The sequence below is a fragment of the Thalassophryne amazonica genome, chromosome 7 (assembly GCF_902500255.1).
Source record: "Thalassophryne amazonica chromosome 7, fThaAma1.1, whole genome shotgun sequence".
NCBI lineage: Eukaryota > Metazoa > Chordata > Actinopteri > Batrachoidiformes > Batrachoididae > Thalassophryne > Thalassophryne amazonica.
The window spans coordinates 108,010,996-108,033,163 of record NC_047109.1 but is presented as its reverse complement, the minus strand read 5'-3'; the positions used below and the strand labels follow the sequence as shown (position 1 = coordinate 108,033,163).

Genomic DNA, 22,168 nt, shown 5'->3' with positions numbered 1-22,168 from the left:
GAAAATGAGAAGGGAGGGATGGGGCGCCCGAGCAAACGAGATTTTAAAAAAAAATGGATAACAACGCCAAAAAAGGCATGACAGCGGTTCGCAGACAGGGAATGATGCGCACACATCTGAGACACTTCTTGGCAACGGACATCTGCTGTATCATCGCCTGGATATCAGAAGAATCAGCGGCGTTACTCAGAACAGATCACAGCATTAGTCATCTAATGCTCAACAACATACTCAACTATTTCAGGGGTTTAGAAGTGCGCCCCCTGCTGTCGTTGTGCAACCTGCACGGTACAGGCTTGGCTTCATGGAAAGGCTCTTGTTGATCCTTCTTAAAAATGTGTAGCACATCTTAATTGGGTTTAAATCTGTTTGAGATCCTTGCTGCAACGTCTTCGGGTTTACATCCTCCTGCAGCGGATTGTCCCAGTTACTAATCTGGCATTTTTAGACTTGCATAGTTCCATGACACTTTCAGTGTCATTATTATTATAATTATTTGTAACTGGGTTGATTTAAACAGGTCATTATGCAAAATCAGTTTTGAATCTTTTGGTTGAAGTCCTTCATAAGAAAAATGTAGACACAAACTAGTACATTTTCCACAATTTCAGACATATGGAAATCCACATCTCGACCATTTCTTCCTCTGTGAGCAGACAGCATCTGTGGAATTGTGATGTACTTTTTGACATTACCTTTCCTCTTGTTTCTCCTCCCTCTGAAGAGGGGGTGTGACAAGCAGTAGCTGCTACTCATTGAAAGGAATGGACACAAAGACCTCTTAGAAACCTGAAAGTGGGCTTTTTCTGGCAGCATCACCCCAGTGTCCCTGTGTTACTTTTGGTGATAGACTTTATACAGCCTTTGAATTTTTTAAGATTGAAGTCATAAAAATAATTTTCTTTGGCACCAGTATAATTTTATTTAAATAAGGGATTCATAATATGACATTGGCAATATAATAAAAAATTGCATGGTCTATTAAAAAAAAAAAAAAAATTAGATGATATATATATATATATATATATATATATATATATATATATATATATATATATATATATATATATATATATATATATATATATATATATATATATGTAGTTCCCCTGAAGGAAAACATTTCAGACGGCCTGGAAGTACGTATGTGTATGTGTTAGATATATTTATGGGTTTATTTTCTATTTTGCTATAGATATCAAGCAATTCCTTTACTTACATAGTTATACCAGTTTATAAGTTTTTGTAATCTGTTTAAACATGCATTTGAAGCTGATTTTAACTGGTTAAGCACCCAGCACACAGAGAGACAGAGCGTCAAGTTTCCCATGGGGAGACAATAAGGATAAGAATTGCAAGAATAGAGTCTGCCCTTTGTCACGCCTAAATTGAGTTTTATAAAAAGTGTTTCTTTCTCTTTGTTCGGGGTTCTCACTGGTTGAAACACTTATGTGGGTGACGTCCGTGAGAAACCAGGCTTATCATTTCACGATTCCTTTGAATAAATCTAACCTGAGAAATAGTCTGTTTTTGGTCCTTGATTGGGACTGAAGAAAAAAGAACCGCAAGACTTCATATGTTCAGTCGCGACCCATACAGTCTGTGATAATGACCATAGCGATGTCATAGATTACTTGGGGGCTTTCTCCAACTTGTGTGAGGGATGCTGGGAAGCACATGGCAAGAGCCAGTCAGAGTAGAGAAAGGCACAGTGATGTCAGTTGGCTGATCGTCTGAAAAAATAAACAGAGATGATGGAAGATGCTCCTAAATAGTTTATTTCTCTATACATCTAATATATTTTTCATATGTTTTGTAAAAGTAAGTTAAAAGCAGTTCTAAATCTAAAAATGCTGTTTTTGTAACCAGATAACATCTCTGAAGATATTTACAAGGCATCTTATGGATGTTAGCATGCATATTTGCTGCGGAATTCCCACCAGGTAAATACGTTCTCTGGCAACATGTTCCAAAAATAAACCAATAATACAATGCTTGGATTTCACTAGAAACTAAATCATATCAGTTTTGTGGAATTTGAAAGGCTGTACAACTTCAAGATGTTTTTTAAAGACACTGACTGATTGATATTATGTCGTTATCAAGGCCTATAATATGGCACCTTTAAGATTTTAAATTTGAAAGCATGGACTTTTACAGCAAACATCACACAGTGAAACAGAACATGTGCAGTATCTTAGCTGTTATAGTTATAGGTTTGAAAAAACATTCCAGATGTTTCCATGCTGATGCTGTTATTATTATCCTTATTTCACCCAAGAGTATCAGTAAGGCCAAATGCATACCTTTTATTTGATTAGAAAAACTGAAATTACAGACAACTGAGGTATTTCTATTGAAGAAATTGTATTAAAAATAGCAATAATAATAATAATAATAATAGCAATAATAATAATAATAATAATAATAATAATAATAATAATAATAATTAGACTCTGTGATAGACTGCTGTCCTGTCCAGGGTGTACCCTATGACTGCTGGGATAGGCTCCAGCCGCTGTCACACTTGATTGGAGTAAACAGGAATAGAAAATGAATGAATACTAATTTGTGAGATGACTTTGTAGAGCTGTGCATGATTCCATGACAACAAACGGGAGATATCAAGTGAAATGGTGAGATGGTGGTGAGATGCAACTTTTGATTATATTGCCAATGTCATATTATGAATCCCTTATTTAAATAAAATTATACTGGTGCCAAAGAAAATTATTTTTATGACTTCAATCTTAAAAACGTCAAAGGCTGTATACCTTTAAAGTCTATCACCAAAGGTGAGATGACACAAAAAATGTAGTTTGAAATGTAAAGTGTGGTCACACAAGGTATTTAATTTGTTGTGTTCCTATTGTTTAACACTCTTTTACATAAATTATATGATATTTAGATTTTAATTCATTTGGCAGCTTTTTTTTTATAAAATAATTTTGCACATTTGTATGCATGAGGTGTGTTGTTAGTTTTACTTTTTATTGCATTCTCATATGAAATCAGTATTGCAATAATACAATAAATATAAAGGAAGGGGAACTGTGTTGTGATTATTAAGTCCATGTAACACAGGTGTTTAGCTGACAGTAAATTGTATTTAGTTTACAAAGTGCTGACATACACTTAGTGTCATAAAATCTGGTTTTGTGTTTTTTCTTGCTTAGTGACATCTGCAGCTGCATGTGGCATGAACATAGATTTTTTTTTTCAGCACACAGAAGCTGTCTTTGCAACCGTGATTGCTTAAAAATTTCTGAAGGGAAAGCCAAGTGCTGACATTCTCAAAGTTGTCACCAGAGGGAGTAGTCTACCTTAGAAAGCCTATAACGACTTGTACAGAGAATCTTAGACATACATTTATAGTACTACAAATCAAACATTCAGTTTATTGGAAAATATACAGATTTTATAACTTTACATCTTTAATTTTTCCCGTTCTCCTCATTTTTTAAAAGTTGAGTCAAAATTCTTTATTGTCTTCAATATATTTATTTTAGGCTTTGTGTAAAATACACTAACAGCAGAGCTTTAATTTGATTTAAATGATCATTTTGTCCTATGGCTGTAAACTATTGAGTAGAATGCTGATTACAAAATTGCTACCGATATCAAAAATAGATTAATTGTTTCCATGGCGGCCACACTGTCACACTGCAGTTGTTTGTCAGAAGAACATTCCCACTAATTCAGTCACGCTCACAACCTTTGATCACTGAAGAGACTTGTGCCGGTAATTAAGCTATTTCTGAAAGCACTTTGAAAAGGGGGAATAATGATTCGTGTCACAGGTTGGATCATGTTGAAACTGTAGGCAGCTCAGCGACTATGGCAATTTTCCATCATTTCCTTTTCTTTTTCTTTGCAAAATGGTGGTAGAAATAATTACACCTCAGATATGCAATGAGCTTTGGGGTGAATTTAGGAACACTGCTCTTAAAGCTTACAAGAGCAATTGACTTCCTGATGACACATGATCACAAGATGCAACAGGAGGGATTTGGTCACAGCTGGATTGAGACTCCTGTCAACACAATATGTTTAGGCATATTTTCATTTTTCATTGCAAAATTTTCTCGTGTAGTTACATCTTGAAGCTCAACTTTCTCCAAAAAGTCAGTTTATGTGCAGTGATGACATTTTTTTTTTTGTCTCAGAATTGAACATATTGATTACTTAGCCACATCAGCTCATAAAGAGTGATGAATAAGGTGGTGGGATGCAAAATAGGTGCTGTATGATTTACTCAGCCCCAGGAACGTATAAAATTGAATCTATTTTGGCAAAAATAGTCGAACACCATAAATCAAGCGCATTTATTTGTATTTCCCCAGCATGCAAGATAACATTTTTAGACTTTTTTATGAGTAACTGGATGCTTATTTGCATCTTCTCTGTCTTACATGTTTGACAATTTATTGCTATACTTTATTTTATTTGTCAAATAGTTATTTGTAATGGCATGGTGGATTAGTTGTTAGCATGGAAATATAGACCTGGAATGGACGTGCGCGCCTGAATCTATTAGTGTCGCTCAGGACATGGCGGCGCCATTACTAAGGGTGGAGATGTGCAGATCATCAATAATAAACTGACCATTTTTTTCGCACTAACGTCGCTATTTCTTAACAGATTTTAATAAATGTAGGCTTGTTTTAAAGTCCTTTGAAAGCTCTTTCCAATGAACCTGTGCCTGTGTGGGTGAACAAAAACGTTTATGTAAAATGCAGAAATTTGGGGAAATTATGTCAAACTGTGTTGTTTTTCTCGCTCTATTGTTGCTATTTGTTAACAGAATTTAATAAATGTAGGCTTGTTCTAAAGCCCTTTAATTGCTCTTTCTAATGAACCCATACATGCCTGGGAAGAAAAAAAAGTTTTATGTAAAATGTGGAAATTTGGGGAAATATATGCCATTCTGTTCATTTACTGTGATGTTTTTTCCCTGTCATCATAATTCTCTATGGATTTTTATAAATGAAGCCTTGTAAATTGTATTTCAAGCTGATTAAAAGCTCTAATGGTCCACTCGGACCATTTCGAGTGGACCATGTTCTCCACCTCCATTGTTGATGCGGCCGCTCGTAGCTGTGGTCGCAAGGTCTCTGGTGCCTGTCCCCGAACCCGGTGGTAGACACCGGAAGTAAGGGATGCCGTCAAGCTGAAGAAGGAGTCCTACTTATCTTTGTTGGTAGGTGGGACCCCAGAGGCAGCTGACAGGTACCGGCAGGCCAAGCGTGCCGCAACCCGTGCGGTCGCAGAGGCAAAAACTCGGGTCTGGGAGGAGTTCGGGGAGACTATGGAGGAGGACTATCGGTCGGCCTCGAAGAGATTCTGGCAACCCGTCCGACACCTCAGGAGGCGGAAACAGCTCTCCACCGGCACTGTTTACGGTGCGGGTGGGGAGCTGTTGACCCTGACTGAGGATGTTGTTGGGCGGTGGAAGGAGTACTTCAAGGATCTCCTCAATCCCATCATCACGTCTTCCGAAGAGGAAGTAGAGATGGGGGACCCAGAGGCGGACTCATCCATTACCCAGGCAGAAGTCACAGAGGTGGTTAGAAAGCTCCTCGGTGGCAAGGCTCCTGGGGTGGAAGAAATCCGTCCTGAGTACCTTAAGTCTCTGGATGTTGTGGGACTGTCTTGGCTGACACGCCTCTGCAACATCGCGTGGCGATCGGGGGCAGTGCCTCTGGATTGGCAGACCGGGGTGGTGGTCCCTCTGTTTAAGAAGGGGGACCGGAGGGTGTGTTCCAACTATAGGGGGATCACACTCCTCAGCCTCCCCGATAAGGTCTATTCCAGAGTACTGGAGAGGAGAATTCGACCGATGGTCGAACCTCGGATTCAGGAGGAGCAGTGTGGTTTTCATTTTGGTTGCAGCACACTGGACCAGCTCTACACGCTCCATCGGGTGCTCGAGGGTTCATGGGAGTTCACCCAACCAGTCCACATGTGTTTTGTGGATCTGGAGAAGGCGTTTGACCATGTCCCTCGGGGCACCCTGTGGGGAGTGCTCCGGGAGTATGGGGTCCGGGGTCCTTTGCTAAGGCCTATCCGGTCCCTGTACAACCGCAGCAGGAGATTGGTTCGCATTGCCGGTAGTAAGTCAAACCTGTTTCCAGTGCACGTTGGCCTCTGCCAGGGCTGCCCTTTGTCACCGGTTCTGTTCATTATTTTTATGGACAGAATTTCTAGGCACAGCCAAGGTGTAGAGGGGGTCTGGTTTGGGAACCACAGAATCTCGTCTCTGCTGTTTGCGGACGATGTGGTTCTGTTGGCTTTGTCAAATCAGGACCTTTAGCGTGCACTGGGGCGGTTTGCAGCCGAGTGTGAGGCGTCCGGGATGAAAATCAGCACCTCCAAATCCGAGGCCATGGTTCTCGACCGGAAAAAGGTGCTTTGCCCTCTTCAGGTCGGTGGAGTGTCCTTGCCTCAAGTGGAGGAGTTTAAGTATCTTGTTCACGAGTGAGGGACGGATGGAGCGTGAGATCGATAGACAGATCGGTGCAGCGTCTGCAGTGATGCGGTCGCTGTATCGGACCGTCGTGGTGAAGAGAGAGCTGAGTAGGGGGGCAAAGTTCTTGATTTACCGATCGATCTACGTTCCGATCCTCACCTATGGTCATGAGATTTGGCTCATGACCGAAAGAACGAGATCGCGGGTACAAGCGGCCGAGATGAGTTTCCTCCGCAGGGTTGCTGGGTGCTCCCTTAGAGATAGGGTGAGGAGCTCGGTCACTCAGGAGGAGCTCGGAGTCGAGCCGTTGCTCCTCCACGTCGAAAGGAGTCAGTTGAGGTGGCTTGGGCATCTTTTCCGGATGCCCCCTGGATGCCTCGCTGGAGAGGTGTTCCGGGCACGTCCCATTGGGAGGAGGCCCTGGGGAAGACCCAGGACACGCTGGAAGGATTACATCTCTCGGCTGGCTTGGGAACGCCTTGGGGTTCCCCCGGAGGAGCTGGGGGAGGTGTGTGTGGATCAGGAGGTCTTTGAGCTGCTGCCCCCGCGACCCGACTCCGGATAAAGCGGAAGAAAATGGATGGATGGATGGATGGATGGATAAAAGCTCTAATGATCTCATACATGCCTGGATAAAAAAATCCTTATGTATTAAAAAAATAAATCTGAAGTATGTCTTGCCATTGTGGTCATTTACCTTGCTGCATTTTCCACTGTAATATTATTGCTAGTCTTTTAATGACAACAACATATATATGATTTTTACTAACATTTTATTACAAGTAGATATAAAGCCATTCAGAATTTCTGACTTTTGACCCTCAGTCAGGGTAAAAAGTACCACCCCCATCCCCTCCAACCACACTGTTAAAATTTAAATGCTGCCTGTGACAACCATGTACATATCATATTAAACAACAACTGCAGGCATATATATATATATAAATAAACATTTTTGTTTCTGTATTTGTATGCATGTGAACGCAGCTTAATGAAAAGAACTTATGGCGTTGAGTTATAGTCTCAGTATATTAAATTGTGACATAACGACTTTAAAATAGACATTTGTTTTATATAATTACTCTACATTAAGGCTATTGTACAGTTCATTTTAGTGCAGTTGATGGCAAAGTACTGGCTGCCTTTTTTCCTCTCATTTCGCTTCTGTTTAGCAGGCTCAAGGCGCTCTCTCCACCCTTAGTAATGGTCGCCGTGCAGCACGCCACTAGTCACGTGACGTCCATTCCAGGTCTATATTTCCATGGTGGTTAGCACTGTTGTCTCACAGCAAGAAGGTCATGGGGTCAAAAAAGTTAAAAAGAAACATTTAATTATGGCGAATTTGTTGATTTGCAATTCAACAGATAATAGACAACAGTACAATTAAAGGTGATTAATGGTGTATGACAAGAGAATCATACATTTTATTTTTGTAAAATGAACAAAACTGGATTTGTGGCCCTGTGATAGACTGATGTCCTGTGCAGGGTGTACCCACCACCTGCCCTGTGAGTGCCGGAATAGGCCCTGCGACTCATAATTGGAGAAAGTGGGCATAGAGAATGAATGAATGTTACTGGTAGTATGGACACCCCTCTAGTGGGGCGGCATACCAAAACAATTGTTCATTTTGTAATAAAAGCATGGAATTTGGCACACATATTCTAAATCAGCTAATGTTTATTTTCAGATATGGAACCATCCTTGAGCTGACCTCTAATGAGCTACAGGTGTCAATATAGGATTACACAGGGGTCCAAATTTTAAAAAGCTCCAATCATGTTGGAAACTACATCATATTATTTGTCTGATCATAATGATTCCAAAAAGGTATAGTTTGTACTATCTATGACTGAATGTTCTGGAGTTATGGGTTAAAAACGCCAAAAATGGTGACAACGATCAGTTTCAGTTTGTACAGGCGTCAAAAGTTAAAGTTGCTCCAATTTTGGTAAAAAGTGATGCAAATTATTGGTTGAAATAAAAGGATTAATAAATGGAATAGTTTTGACTGTGTTGAATGCTTGGTCTCCATAGTAAAGGTCAAACAAGGTCGGCGTCCATTGGATTCTATGATGTATGACATATGTTACCCCGTAACATGATAACTAAGCATGACACATGGTTCAAACTATTCCTTTTTAAAATACTATTAACATTTTTAGGTCAAGACTCAAAACCTATTTTTATTCTCTTTCTTATGAATAGTTTTTATTTTCATTTGTTTTATTCTTTTACTTCTGTTTTTATTTATGTATTTGAAAAAATTTTTAATTCATTTTTAATTATTTATTAAATTTTATGTTGACTTGTTGTATGTAAGGCGCCTTGAGACGGCTTTTGCTGTGATTTGGTGCATTATAAGCTAATTAAATTAATTAAATTAAAATTAAATTATTAACTCAACCAATAATTTGCATATTTTTTTAATCAAAATTGGAGCAACTTTAACTTTTGACCCCCGTACAAACTGAAACTGACCATTTTTGCTGTTTTTACCCCATAACTCCATGGAATTCAGTCATAGATAGTGTAAAGTATACCTTTTTTGGAATCGCTATGATCAGACAAATATTGTGGTATAGTTTTCAACATGATAGGAACATTTTTAAATTTTGCCCCCTGTGGAATTCTTTATTGACCCCTGTAGCTCATTAGAGGTCAGCTCCAGGATGGCTCCATATCTGAAAATAAACATTAGTTAATTTAGAATATGTGTGCCAAATTCCATGCTTTTATCACAAAATGAACAATTTTTATGGAAATTTTAGCTAAGCTGCACCACTGCTCTGACTCTGGTCTGCTTGAGGTTTCTTCCTAAAATCAAAAAATCCCTGAGGGAGTTTTTTTTTTTTTTTTTTTTTAACACTTTTGACAGTGTACTTGCTCAGGGGGGTCAGTTAAGACCTGAGCTTTGTGAAGCACCCTGGGGTGACTCATGCTGTGATGTGGTGTTATATAACGTGAACTGAATAGAATGTGTCCATATACAGAAAATGCAGACAAAAAGAGAAAACAAACTGTGTTTGTGTGGGCACGAAGGTTAGCCCAGGAATCCAATTGTGGCTTTTAGACAATGACGCTAAACGCTGAAGCGAACATGTGAAAGGTATTGATTTTCAGTGTGGATGGAGAACAGCGTGCAGAGGTGTACGCCGCCTGGAACTGAGAGTTAAGGCTTTGTGGCACCAAATTTCAAAGTGTTGTATCTTGTCTCTGGAGATTTGTGCTCCTAGATGGAATGAAGCAGCAATGATGAAACACATCTCTTTGTAATTTTGGAAGTGGAACTGAAAACAAAAAGCATCTCTTAAGCCACCAGTAGCACAGTTGTCTGCTGAACTGTGCAAACTGTGGGTTTGTGCTGCAAAATTTCCTCCGTGTGTTGCAGAGATGTTTGATAATGACTGAATGTTTGTTCTGTTTCTCCTCAGGATTTATCCACACTTGTGGAGGCACTTTAAAAGGAAGGAATGGGACAATCGAGAGCCCCGGCTTTCCATATGGATATCCAAATGGAGCGAACTGTACCTGGGTGATTGCTGCCGAGGAGGGGAACAGGATTCATATAGTTTTTCAATCTTTTGCTGTGGAGGAGGAATATGACTTTTTATCTTTGTATGACGGGCATCCACATCCAGCCAACTTCAGGACGAGGTAAGACAACGTGTCTCAACCTTATAACTCCAAGAATATGTTTGAAATGTGTGATAGGGGCAGCAAAGCCCCAACGTTCATGGTTAATGTACACACATGATGAGGAGCGCAGCAGGAGGTCTGATCTTTTCTGAAGCCGTCTTCCACACACGGGCAAGGATTTTCTTAAAAAGGAAGACCTGGCAGGGCAGCTCCAATTTGGCAGAAGGTACATCTGAGATGCAAGCCTAGATTTGGTGTTTTGGTGAAAGAAAGTCCTCCTCTATACCACTTCATCATGAAGCTGTATAACTGGGGATACAAAATGCAAAACATGCAGGATGCACAACTTCTCCAATCACAGCCACAGAAGCCTGTAACAACTTCTGGGTGTCTTGGTGGCTTTCCTCACTCTTCTCCTTCTTGCACAGTCACTCAGTTTTTGAGAACTGTCTACTCCACAGAGATTTACCATAGAGTGCCATATTGTTTGTATTCCTTCATAACTGATATATACTGACATATGCAGCGACTTAGAAATGTTCATGTTTCCATCCCCTGTCTTGTCTGAAGAAAACTGGCAATAAAACTGATTATTATTTACAGATATTATACCAAAGAATTCCATTAATTATGCAATCCATCATCTTGGCTTTTATATTTTTAATTAATTTATATCAAGTTGTAGAGATTTGCTTTGAGTTTGAGCTTAAGGAAGATCATTTTAGAATTTTATTTTTTTATTTTTTGTATGTGAAATGGCATAAACAAATTCAAATGTGTGAAATACCAAGTGTTCCAATACTTTTGGAGGGCGCTGTATGTCTGCAGGTTTGCTATACGTTACTACATGACATCACAAAGGCAGCTGCCACTGAACACGAAAAATGGCAATTGGACTGTATTTCACAACACTTTTCAATCTGATGCAGACTCTCAAGGTGCTTTATAGGATGCCTCACATTTTCTCTGAAACACACCCACGCACACACAGACTAGGATGCTGCCATACAAGGTCTCCAGCTGCACACTGGAAGCAATTGAGAGAATTAAGCACTTTGCTCATGGTCACGTTCGTGACTTTTCCGTGTAGTGGTGGAATTGAAGCTATGACCCTCTGGTCAGGAGCTCGCTTCTCTAACCTTCAGGCCACACAAACCGCTTCCCTTTTTACAGTTCATGTCGTAAAAACTACAGCCCATTTTGTTGAAAATGACACTACCGGAAACAAATTAAAGCTTTTCTCAAGGTGAAAACTCTTCAAACATATTTGTGAATTAGATTTATTTACAGTTTTCTTTTTTGCAGCTTAGGTATGAATTTAATACATTTAAAGTCACAATAAATGTATGCAAGAGTATTACACAACTCAGTTTTTATTTCTAATAATTAAATAGATTAATGATTTAATTATTAATAAGCTTTCATATGAGTCTTTAAAAGCCTCATGGGATTTTGTGAATTTACAATAGAATAAAACTTGCATATAATGGATTCAGGTGGACCAGCGAATTTTGTCTGTTACAATCAAAATCTGCTATATGTATAAAACTGACAATATATATATATATATATATATATATATATATATATATATATATATATATATATATATATATATATATATATATATATATATATATATATATGTACAGTAGTGCTATGTGACTAAAAAGATTAATCTAGGTTTTGAGTATATTTCTTATTGTTACATGGGAAACAAGGTACCAGTAGATTCAGTAGATTCTCACAAATCCAACAAGACCAAGCATTCATGATATGCACACTCTTAAGGCTATGAAGTTGGGCTATTAGTAAAAAGAAAAAAAAAGTAGAAAAGGGGGTGTTCACAATAATAGTAGCATCTGCTGTTGATGCTACAAACTCAAAACTATTATGTTCAAACTGCTTTTTTAGCAATCCTGTGAATCACTGAACTAGTATTTAGTTGTATAGCCACAGTTTTTCATGATTTCTTCACATCTGTGAGGCATTAATTTTGTTGGTTTGGAACCATGATTTTGCTCGGTTACTAGTGAGCTTGGGGTCATTGTCTTGTTGAAACACCCATTTCAAGGGCATGTCCTCTTCAGCATAAGGCAACATGACCTCTGCAAGTATTTTGACATATCCAAACTGATCCATGATACCTGGTATGCGATATATAGGCCCAACACCATAGTAGGAGAAACATGCCCATATCATGGTGCTTGCACCACCATGCTTCACTGTCTTCACTGTGAACTGTGGCTTGAATTCAGAGTTTGGGGGTTGTCTCACAAACTGTCTGCGGCCCTTGGACACAAAAAGAACAATTTTACTCTCATCAGTCCACAAAATATTCCTCCATTTCTCTTTAGGCCAGTTGATGTGTTCTTTGGCAAATTGTAAATTCTTCTGCACGTCTTTTATTTAACAGAGGGACTTTGCGGGGGATTCTTGCAAATAAATTAGCTTCACACAGGTGTCTTATAACTGTCACAGCACTTACAGGTAACTCCAGACTGTCTTTGATCATCCTGGAGCTGATCAATGGGTGAGCCTTTGCCATTCTGGTTATTCTTCTATCCATTTTGATGGTTGTTTTCTGTTTTCTTCTGTTTTTTTTTTGTCCATTTTAAAGCATTGGAGATCATTGTGGATGAACAGCCTATAATTTTTTGCACCTGCGTATACGTTTTCCCCTCTCCAATCAACGTTTTAATCAAACTACGCTGTTCTTCTGAACAATGTCTTGAACGTCCTATTTTCCTCAGGCTTTCAAAGAGAAAAGCATGTTCAACAGGTGCTGGCTTCATCCTTAAATAGGGGACACCTGATTTACACCTGTTTGTTCCACAAAACTGATGAACTCACTAACTGAATGCCATGCTACTATTATTGTGAACACCCCCTTTTCAACTTTTTTTTTTTTTACTAATAGCCCAATTGCATAGCCTTAAGAGTGTGCATATCATGAATGCTTGGTCTTGTTGGATTTGTGAGAATCTACTGAATCTACTGGTACCTTGTTTCCCATGTAACAATAAGAAATATACTCAAAACCTGGATTAATCTTTTTAGTCACATAGCACTACTATTATTCTGAACATATATATATATATATATATATATATATATATATATATATATATATATATATATATATATATATATATATATATATATATGTGTGTGTGTGTGTGTGTGTGTGTGTGTAATGGATTAGTTACAGTCAGGGGAATCCCCTGCAGTAATTAGGCTTACATATTTCCTTGATTAAATGCCTGACCTTGAATGGGGCCTGTCTCATTAAAAAATAAACGCCTGCCTTAAATAAGCACTGGGCATTATGTGCATTAAAAAGATTACATTTGGTCGAGTCACTCGTTTTTTTCTAAGTCCACTGTGGAGTGGTACCTTAAAATCCTAAAGCCTGATTTATGCTTCTACAACACCATAACTTTGTGGCCCTGCAATGACGTTGATTTGCGCGTGACCCTTTTAAAGTTCTCTGTCACATTGGTGGGTGTCTTAATGCAATTTACCCTCAGGAACAGCGGCTTTTTCTGGATTAATTTGTCCCTCAATGAACTCCACTTCTTTATGCAATCATCAGCCGCCAAACCAACAAAATGGTACGTGCAATTTCCCTCCATGAATTGCAGGTCATTTGAGTGTCTTTTTCCGACTTTGTGTTATAAAGTTAATCATATTTGCCTCCCCAGCTGCAAAATTGACAAATCACAGCCCTTGTGGTCTCCATCGTTTAAGCAGGTATGCGTCAGGCTATGGAGAGGGTTCACAGCCACGCAGAGGGCTCTGATCTAAAGCGACTGTCTTTGGTTTGCCACACCCAGGGATATGTGTGAAACTTAACACCATATTACAGTGCAGGCAGCAAGCAAGGTTTTGTTAATAATCGCCAGCCTTGAATAAAGGCCCGTCTCATTTAGGTGCCGGGTCTGAGTACTGTTTTAAAAAATAAATGCCTGGCTTTTGAATCGAGGAAATACGGTACCCACTTTCCTCAAATCGTTGTGTCAGTGCTGAACTTCATTTCGTACCTCTGTTACTGGGCACATCCAGAATGCTTTGTTCGGTATATGCGAGTTTTTTTTTTTTTTATGAAAATGCACTGCGATGGGACAGGATGTTTTGTCTGATGTGAGCAAAAATCTGTTTTACAAAATCTGGTATCTACAGTGTTTATTATATGGAAAAAACATACAAAACCATTGGCACTTTTGGTTTTGTCTCGCAAGTGCGAATATCCCATTTATACAAAGATGGTTTAGGTGAGTTTTACTGTATTACCAAGGGGGTGGTGGCCAAGTGGTTAATGCGCTTGGTTTCAGTTCAGAAGGTTCCGGGTTCAAGTCCCACCCCTGCCACATTTCTCCATGTAATGTGGAGTTGCGTCAGGAAGGGCATCCGGCGTAAAACTTGTGCCAATTCAACATGCAGATCCACCTTGGATTTGCTGTGGCGACCCCAAGTGCAAACAAGGGAGCAGCCGAAGGGACTTACTTTTACCAAAATAAATAAATAAATAATAATAAATAAATAATAATGATAATAATAAAAATTGCACTTTCATGTGTTTGGCTTTCAGGGGAAATAAACATTTTCCTTCATCAATCCAAAAGCTGTGGACTGAATGCCAAACACATTCATTTGTGAATAAACATGCTGTGCTGGCTTCAGTGATGCGCGGGTCAGCTCAGTGGCCACCGTCTTCTATTCAAATGCTTCAGTGGAGGAGATAGCAGCAGAGAAAAACAAATCAAATGCCAAGATTTTGCTTTGTTTACTTGAGTCACTGAATAGACGAGCAACTGTTCACTGGAAATGCTTTCTGCACTGTCACAAAGGCCTGATGTTCAAATGCTCTTTGAAGATTTTCCATGTTTTTTAATTTCTTTTTTCCTACAATATCAGCCTCTGACAGAGACAGGGGCCTGAATTACTTGGATTGGATTTGGCTTTCCGTATCTTGAATAAATATTCCTGAATTTGCATGATATTGTTCAGCGCTGATCAACAGCAGTTGCATTGGAGCCTCATTCTAAGGTCCTGTAGGACACAAAAAGGGTTAAACAAGAGCTTTTCATTGCAAAACAGAAATACTTGAAGTTATGTACTGCAGACATTTTCTTGGAACACAGAATGGTTGAAAGATTTTATGGGAATTGTACGGTGGCCAATAGAGGCCACAACACTTCCAACTTAAGACAGCACTCGCAAATGCATAAAACATGAATACAATAAATAAGTCAACAGGTCATTGCATGAAAAACATCTTACAAACTGAGAAAATGCTTTCACACAATACAAGCAAATGTAACCTGGAGGACATACAGCAATTTAATTTGATGTGTCTGCTGCAAGTAAATGTGCTGAAACTGAGTCATTCCATTTGTGCCCAAGGATCATCTGAAGAGACATGCTACAAAAGACATCCCCTCATCTCGGTAGGTCCCTCGTTATATGGTAGGACAGGAAGCACTTGGACTCTGAAGACTTGGACCTGCTGTAAAGATATTGGCATTGCCAAACACCTCTGTCCAGTGACCTCCTGACTTCCTAAGCTTGTCCTAGGTGTTTCTCAATCTCAAAGGTTGAGGACCCAGAGACATGAATGTCATTGCTGAGATAAGTTAATGTCTCTGCAAGTTCAACACTTTGACTTTATACAGATACACTTTTAAAAGTGGAGTGCAGGAAGCCATTGAAAGCTTAGATCTTAATCTTGGTAATAATGATCAATAATTGCAAACCCAGGCATTTCAGTTCCTCACTTATCCTCTCAAGTACTGCAATCGGGGTATCAATTGATTTCAGAAAGATCACAGCAGCATTTGCAAAGTCAAAGTTAGTAAACCTTTCCTTGCCAACAAAAGCACCTAAGTCACTGGTTTCTACAACTCTACCCAACAAAGGTCTTCGACCAAGTCACTTTGCTCAGTGTGCCACTCTCATTGGAGCACCATCTCTGCTATTTTTGGCATCATGGGATAACTGGCCCACAGATTGAGCTCGCCGGACTACTTTTGCCTGACCCAGTTTCCGGTTGTTTGCAAAATGGTGCTAAATTTGCCGACATGAGTATGAGTATTGACTTACAATCATTTACAATCATCAAAACACACAAGATACACAAGTTCTTGTGCCAAATATCACAGTTATTTGGGAACTACTTTTTTTATGCAAGAATTCATCAAGCACGTCGGTTGCAGGCACGTACCAACACAGAATACCCAGAAACTAGCTAGACGTTCAGCCAATATGAGAGCATCCACTTTTAGCTTGCCATAAGCTAAGCTAGTGGCGCTCGTGAGAGTATGAGACCTAGTGTCACTGCATTTTTTGTCACCAGAAAACCCTTAACCCTCAAGTGACCAAGCTATTGTAGTTACTAATATGGTAGGATAATTATAAGCATCAAATACAGAAGAACCAGTGATTAGAAAATATGCCAAAACTTTAATACCAATCTCAATGAATCAGTCGTCCTTTGTGACAATCATGAGTTATTTTCATCCTCACTCTGGATATCAAGAATCAGTCTCAGTGCTTGTACAGTTGTAAATCTTACGATTCTAGGCCAGCTGGCCATGCTTCCCTGCAAAACAGTAAAATATAATGATTAGAGTTGGTAAATTACAAAACCATCTGATGCTATAATGTCGAAAATCTCATAGCTCTTCCCCAGAGGGGTCACAAGTGACCCTGCACAAGTTTGGATTATACTTGCCACACGGATCGGCCAATCCTTGCAAAGTTCTGTGAACAAATGCAGGACAATTAGATTGACATATTCATGGTAGGAAACCTTTTCCCAAAATATGAACAGGGTCAAAAATGACCCCACTCGGTCGCTTGAGGGTTAAAGCTTAGAAAACCAAAAACATATTTAAAATTCCCATTTTCCTCATCATGCCAAATTATTCAAAGTATACATGTGCTTAACTTGTAAATGTGCGGAGTCTTGATGATGTTGCAATTAAATTTCAATTTATTTTCATTTATATAGTGCCAAAGCAGAACAAAGCTGCCTCTGGGCACTTCACACAAGTAAGGTCTAACCTTACCAACCCCCATAGCAAGTTGACAGGTGACAGTGGTAAGGAAAAACCCTCTCTGATGACTTGAGGAAGAAACCTCAAGCAGACCAGACTCAAAGGGGTGACCCTCTGCCTGGGCGAGGCTACCGACACAATTTACAAACCAAATAAACAGGAAATTTTGCCGGTGCACAGGACAGGAGGGTTGCAGAAACAGACACCACACCCATCTCTGGATGGAGCCGCACCTCAACCAGAGAGGAAAAAAACTGAATGAGGCATCGGAAAGACAACAAATACAGTGTAATTTGTCAGCATTAAGCAACATGAAAAACAGAAGAAATACTAAGGTGATTGCTGGCCACTCGCCCTAAGCTTCACTAAAAGACCTAGACTTTAGATAAAGTTGAGGCCGCGACACGCTCCGTTTCCTAATAAAATGAATTTAAAAGAATAAAAAACATAGTAACATACTATGCCAGTATGCTAGCCATATGTAAGGGAAAATTAGTGCGTCTTAAGTCTGGACTTGAAAGTCTCTACACAATCTGACTGTTTCATTGACTCAGGGAGATCATTCCACAGAACAGGGGCATGATAAGAGAAAGCTCTGTGACCCGCAGACTTTTTATTCAGCCTAGGGACACAAAGTAGTCCTGCACACTGAGAACGCAGAGCCCGGGCCGGTACGTAGGGTTTAATTAGGTCAGCTAGGTAGGGAGGTGCCAGTCCGTGAACAATGTTATAGGCTAGTAGCAGAACCTTAAAATCTGATCTCACTGGGACAGGAAGCCAGTGAAGGGATGCTAAAATGGGTGTAATGTGGTCAAACTTTCTGCTTTGTGTCAAAAGTCTGGCAGCAGCATTTTGAACCAATTGGAGAGCCCAAATGCTGGACAGTGGTAAACCAGAAAATAAAACATTGCAGTAGTCCAATCTAGAAGAGACAAACACATGAATCAGCATCTCAGCATCAGCCATAGACAGGTTGTGATGAATCTTTGCTATATTTCGCCCGTGGAACAAAGCAGTTAATACACATTAAACAGTGCTGCTCGATAATTCAAGAGCAGAGTCATCATTGATACTGTGGTGGCTGAATCACTCTTGAAACTTTAAGGGCCCTTTCACACATAACATGATTGAAGCCGACTAATGCACGAAGGAGGAATTGCATGGCATTCGTGAAAAATTGGAGCTACCTCAAATGCCTCGTGCACCTGTTGCTACAACCATTTGTGCACACAAGCGGCTGAAAGACAGCAAATGCCCTGCACATGCTCATTCAATCCCCCTCTCGGCAGGTATCGGCCAAATTTCAGGTGTCACACATGATCATCTAACACCGCTCTCTGAACACTTAGAAAAGGTGGGGCCATTCGTGCACCTGGTACAATAGTAGACAGCAGGCGATCACAGTCAACCTGTGTGAAAGTGTCAAATGCAAAACGAGTGTGGCGTCACCTAGCAACACACATGGGTGTAACTGTGCCAACCCACCTCCACACGCACACACACACAAATGGTGTGTGGAGTGTGTCGTCCCCTCCCACCAACACACACACACACACACACACACACACACACACACACACACACACACACACACACACACACACACACACACACACACACACACACACACACACACACACACACACACCTGTACTGGCTTGTAGGATATTAAGTCACATAACTGCAGCGTGACGCATGGATGTTGGCATGCTGTCCTCACGTGGAAATAAATTCAAACACATATTGCCTCAGCTGACCACTGCATCATCGCGCCGCAATGCTGGTGAATATCATGCTATGCAGGAAATCACCCCAGGGGACACCCCCGCATGGCGCGTGTCATGGCGGGATTTCCCCACATTGTAATAATTAAAACACAGATCACATTTACAGTGTATCACTGCGCGCTGGGCACGCCGTGCCGGCTACATGTGCTCACAGCGCGAGAGCTGGCTCTTCATGACATGGAAGCCAGCCGGCTCGAGCCCATCAGGTAATTCAGATAAAACATGAAAGAGAGAAATGAAAGAGAGAGTAATCCACGTCATTTCATTACTTCCTGGTGTACATCTAGGCGGAGGCTAAATCCGCTCTTTATAACAGGAATTAAGTATTTTAAATGGCGGCGTTTTATTAATTTTTCCCTCCACTGCTGTGTGCGCGACTTTCCACATGCTCTCACTGTGTTCGTGTGCTCGAACACGAGCGTGCACAAAACCGTTGCTGCAGTATCGTGCACGCCTGTCCGACTGTGCATCCCTCACGTCAGCAGGTGGAATGGTTTACGGATTTTCTTCCGGTTTCTGCATCTTTCGTGTTGTGTGAAGGGGCCCTTAAGGATGTGTTACATAATGCCATTTTGATGGTGAGCCACTAGACTTCACATTTCTTATTATTCTAGTTAGAACTCCAATCACAGATGTTTTGAAATAAAAATGCCTCAAAGCAGCAACCTTAGTTTTTTTTTTTTTTTAATCCTGTGAACAATTCTTGAGCATTTTCTAACCTTGACTTCATTATTTGTTTTGTAGAAGCTTGTCAAACCCCGGAGGTGCTGTTGCTGCATGACTGAAATCAGTTGCATAAATTAAAATTTTCTTCAAAAATCCTAATGTAACTGTTGTAACACTCGTACTTCCAAGATGGCGTGGCTCGCAGATGTTACTGGTAGAAAAGTTAAGCATGAGTTTAACTTAACAACAGTGAGGAGACATTCACTAACATCTGTTTTTTTTTCTAACACCAACAAATTTCCCACTATTTGTACAACATTTCAGTAAGTTCATAAGCTGAATAAAATGTTATCTTTGCTGTGAGTTCAAGTTTAAATTAAGTGTTCAGAAGGTGGGGGAATTGTTTAATTTTACCTGAGTCTCTTCCGATAACCTGTTTAATAAGAATCCTTTAATTTTCATATAATTTATAATAAAACTGATTTTTGAGAACAACATAAAATACTATATTCAAATAACAATATAATGTAACATGTCAATGAAAACATAGATCCAAGGGTGATTCTTAGACTACGGGCACTTATTATGTCCTTTGATCATATTGTATGAAAAACAGAAAAAAGGGGAAATTTCACACTTTTATAGTTATCTTTACAATGGAATTGTGTTAAGAAATTTGTTCTAGTAGTCTATGATGACTTTTTCACCGTTTTTCAGCATCATTATATGCAAATATTGCCGTTTTGTGCTTGTCCCACACCCAGACTTTTGATCTTCAATGATAAAAATGAATGGTAAAGAAACGTTTTTTCTAATGTTTTAAAATATCTCTGAATAAAATATCAGTAAAATAATCAAAACATAATTGGGGTATTCAATGTCATACAACTGTTGTGATTTTTTTTTTAAACAAAATGTAGTTGTCCCACACTATTGCCGTAATTTCCACCACAACACTGTAATGTCCCTTTAAACAGGTTGTATGAAAGATTGTTTGGGTAGTTTCTATGGAGATAAACAGTGACATCAGAGCACATGTATATAGCGCCGAATCACAACAAACAGTTGCCCCAAGGCGCTTTATATTGTAAGGCAATGGTGTGGTGGAAATTAGTGCCCGTAGTTAAAGAATCACCCCCAAATGACATAAAAAAGTGCTTATTATTAGTAGTGGGCACAGCTAACCAAAAAGTTTGCTTCAATAACTGGTAATGAGCTAATTGAAAAGTTATGTTTTTTAATGCTAAACCGCTAAAGTGTCTAAAAACATCAGAAACTACAGATAACCGATAACTTTCAATTTTGCCTCCCATATGCTCTCAGCTACTAAGAAGCTGATTTTGAGTTTAAACACCGCCAAAGCTTCTAATAGAACCAACGGTGATCACAAACCCAAACAGCCAGTCTTTCTGCGCTCTGCCCCCTACTGTAGAAATGCATCATTTACCCTGACAGCATACATTGGTCCTGCGATGAGGCAGAGGTCTTGAAATGGAAAGCAGGTTTGAATTATGGTTTTGCTTTAAAAATAAAATTATTCCGGATAGAATAACTACATTAATGTAAACTCTTAAAATGTACAAAGTGATATATAACACATCTGTTAATTTTGAAATAATGCACTAATTCTGAAGATTTGAACATTAACACACAGATGCCCAAAGGGGATTATGAGTAACTAAACCTCCGCTCATACTGATTGGTTGATTCATTCATTCTATGTAAAAACCAACACAAGTGAATCAATGTAACGTGTTGGTGTTTACAAAAAAATGTGCTTTTGTAAAATATGTCATTTTTTTCATTTGTATAAAAAAAGAAAGAAATTTTCAAGGTCCCGCTAGACAGCACCTAAGCGCACGCGTGATGACATCACAACTCTATCCGGTTAGGGAGACAAGGTTTCTTTCAATAACAAGAACTGTCAAAAAACTTTCTTGTGTGTGGTTGCTGGAGTTGTGTGGCGATAGGAATCATCGTTTGAATGCTTGAATAATGATGTCAGTCGCACAAAGAAATCAAATAATAGTGAAAACATGTTCGTTGTGGTGTCATAACGCATCAATCAGTCGCTCCGTGAGGTGTCATAACATCCGATCAGTTAGCAGCTCGGTGTGGTGTTATAACAGATCAGTCAGTTGCTATGTGAGGCATCATAACATGGTTCACATGGCAAGATATTTAGGCTGATATCGGACCTGATCTTCCCCTTCCGACAATATTAAGGACGCCCTGACAATTGTGATGATGCTAAATATAATCTTATCAGATATTCCTGCCGTGTGTAGTGTGGAGCTAAATGTGACATGCAGCCAATCAGAAAGTGAGGAGTTTGACCTGGGAATGTTTGTGTGTGTTGTTTTTACTGTGTGGCTGACACCACACACTGTACAACTAAATCTGTCAGATCTATTTTTTTTTTTTATCTCCACGTGTGGTCTCTCAGGTTTTGGAAACCTACAGATAATTTTAAAATCCTGTGGTCGACAACACTGTGATATAACCGGTCGCCAGTAGATGGCAGTGTTCAATGCATTTTGACGCCGGTT

At 39.6% G+C, this 22,168-nt stretch overlaps 1 protein-coding gene across 1 annotated transcript in view; it reads left to right on the top strand.

Moving 5' to 3' along the window:
• The window catches only part of LOC117514727 (CUB and sushi domain-containing protein 3-like), an 885,172-nt gene that overhangs the window by 54,820 nt on the left and 808,184 nt on the right, over window positions 1-22,168 (top strand). The window contains exon 2 of the mRNA XM_034175291.1: window positions 9,904-10,126. Within this exon, the coding sequence (XP_034031182.1) occupies window positions 9,904-10,126 (223 nt within the window). The remainder of the gene's footprint in view (window positions 1-9,903; window positions 10,127-22,168) is intronic.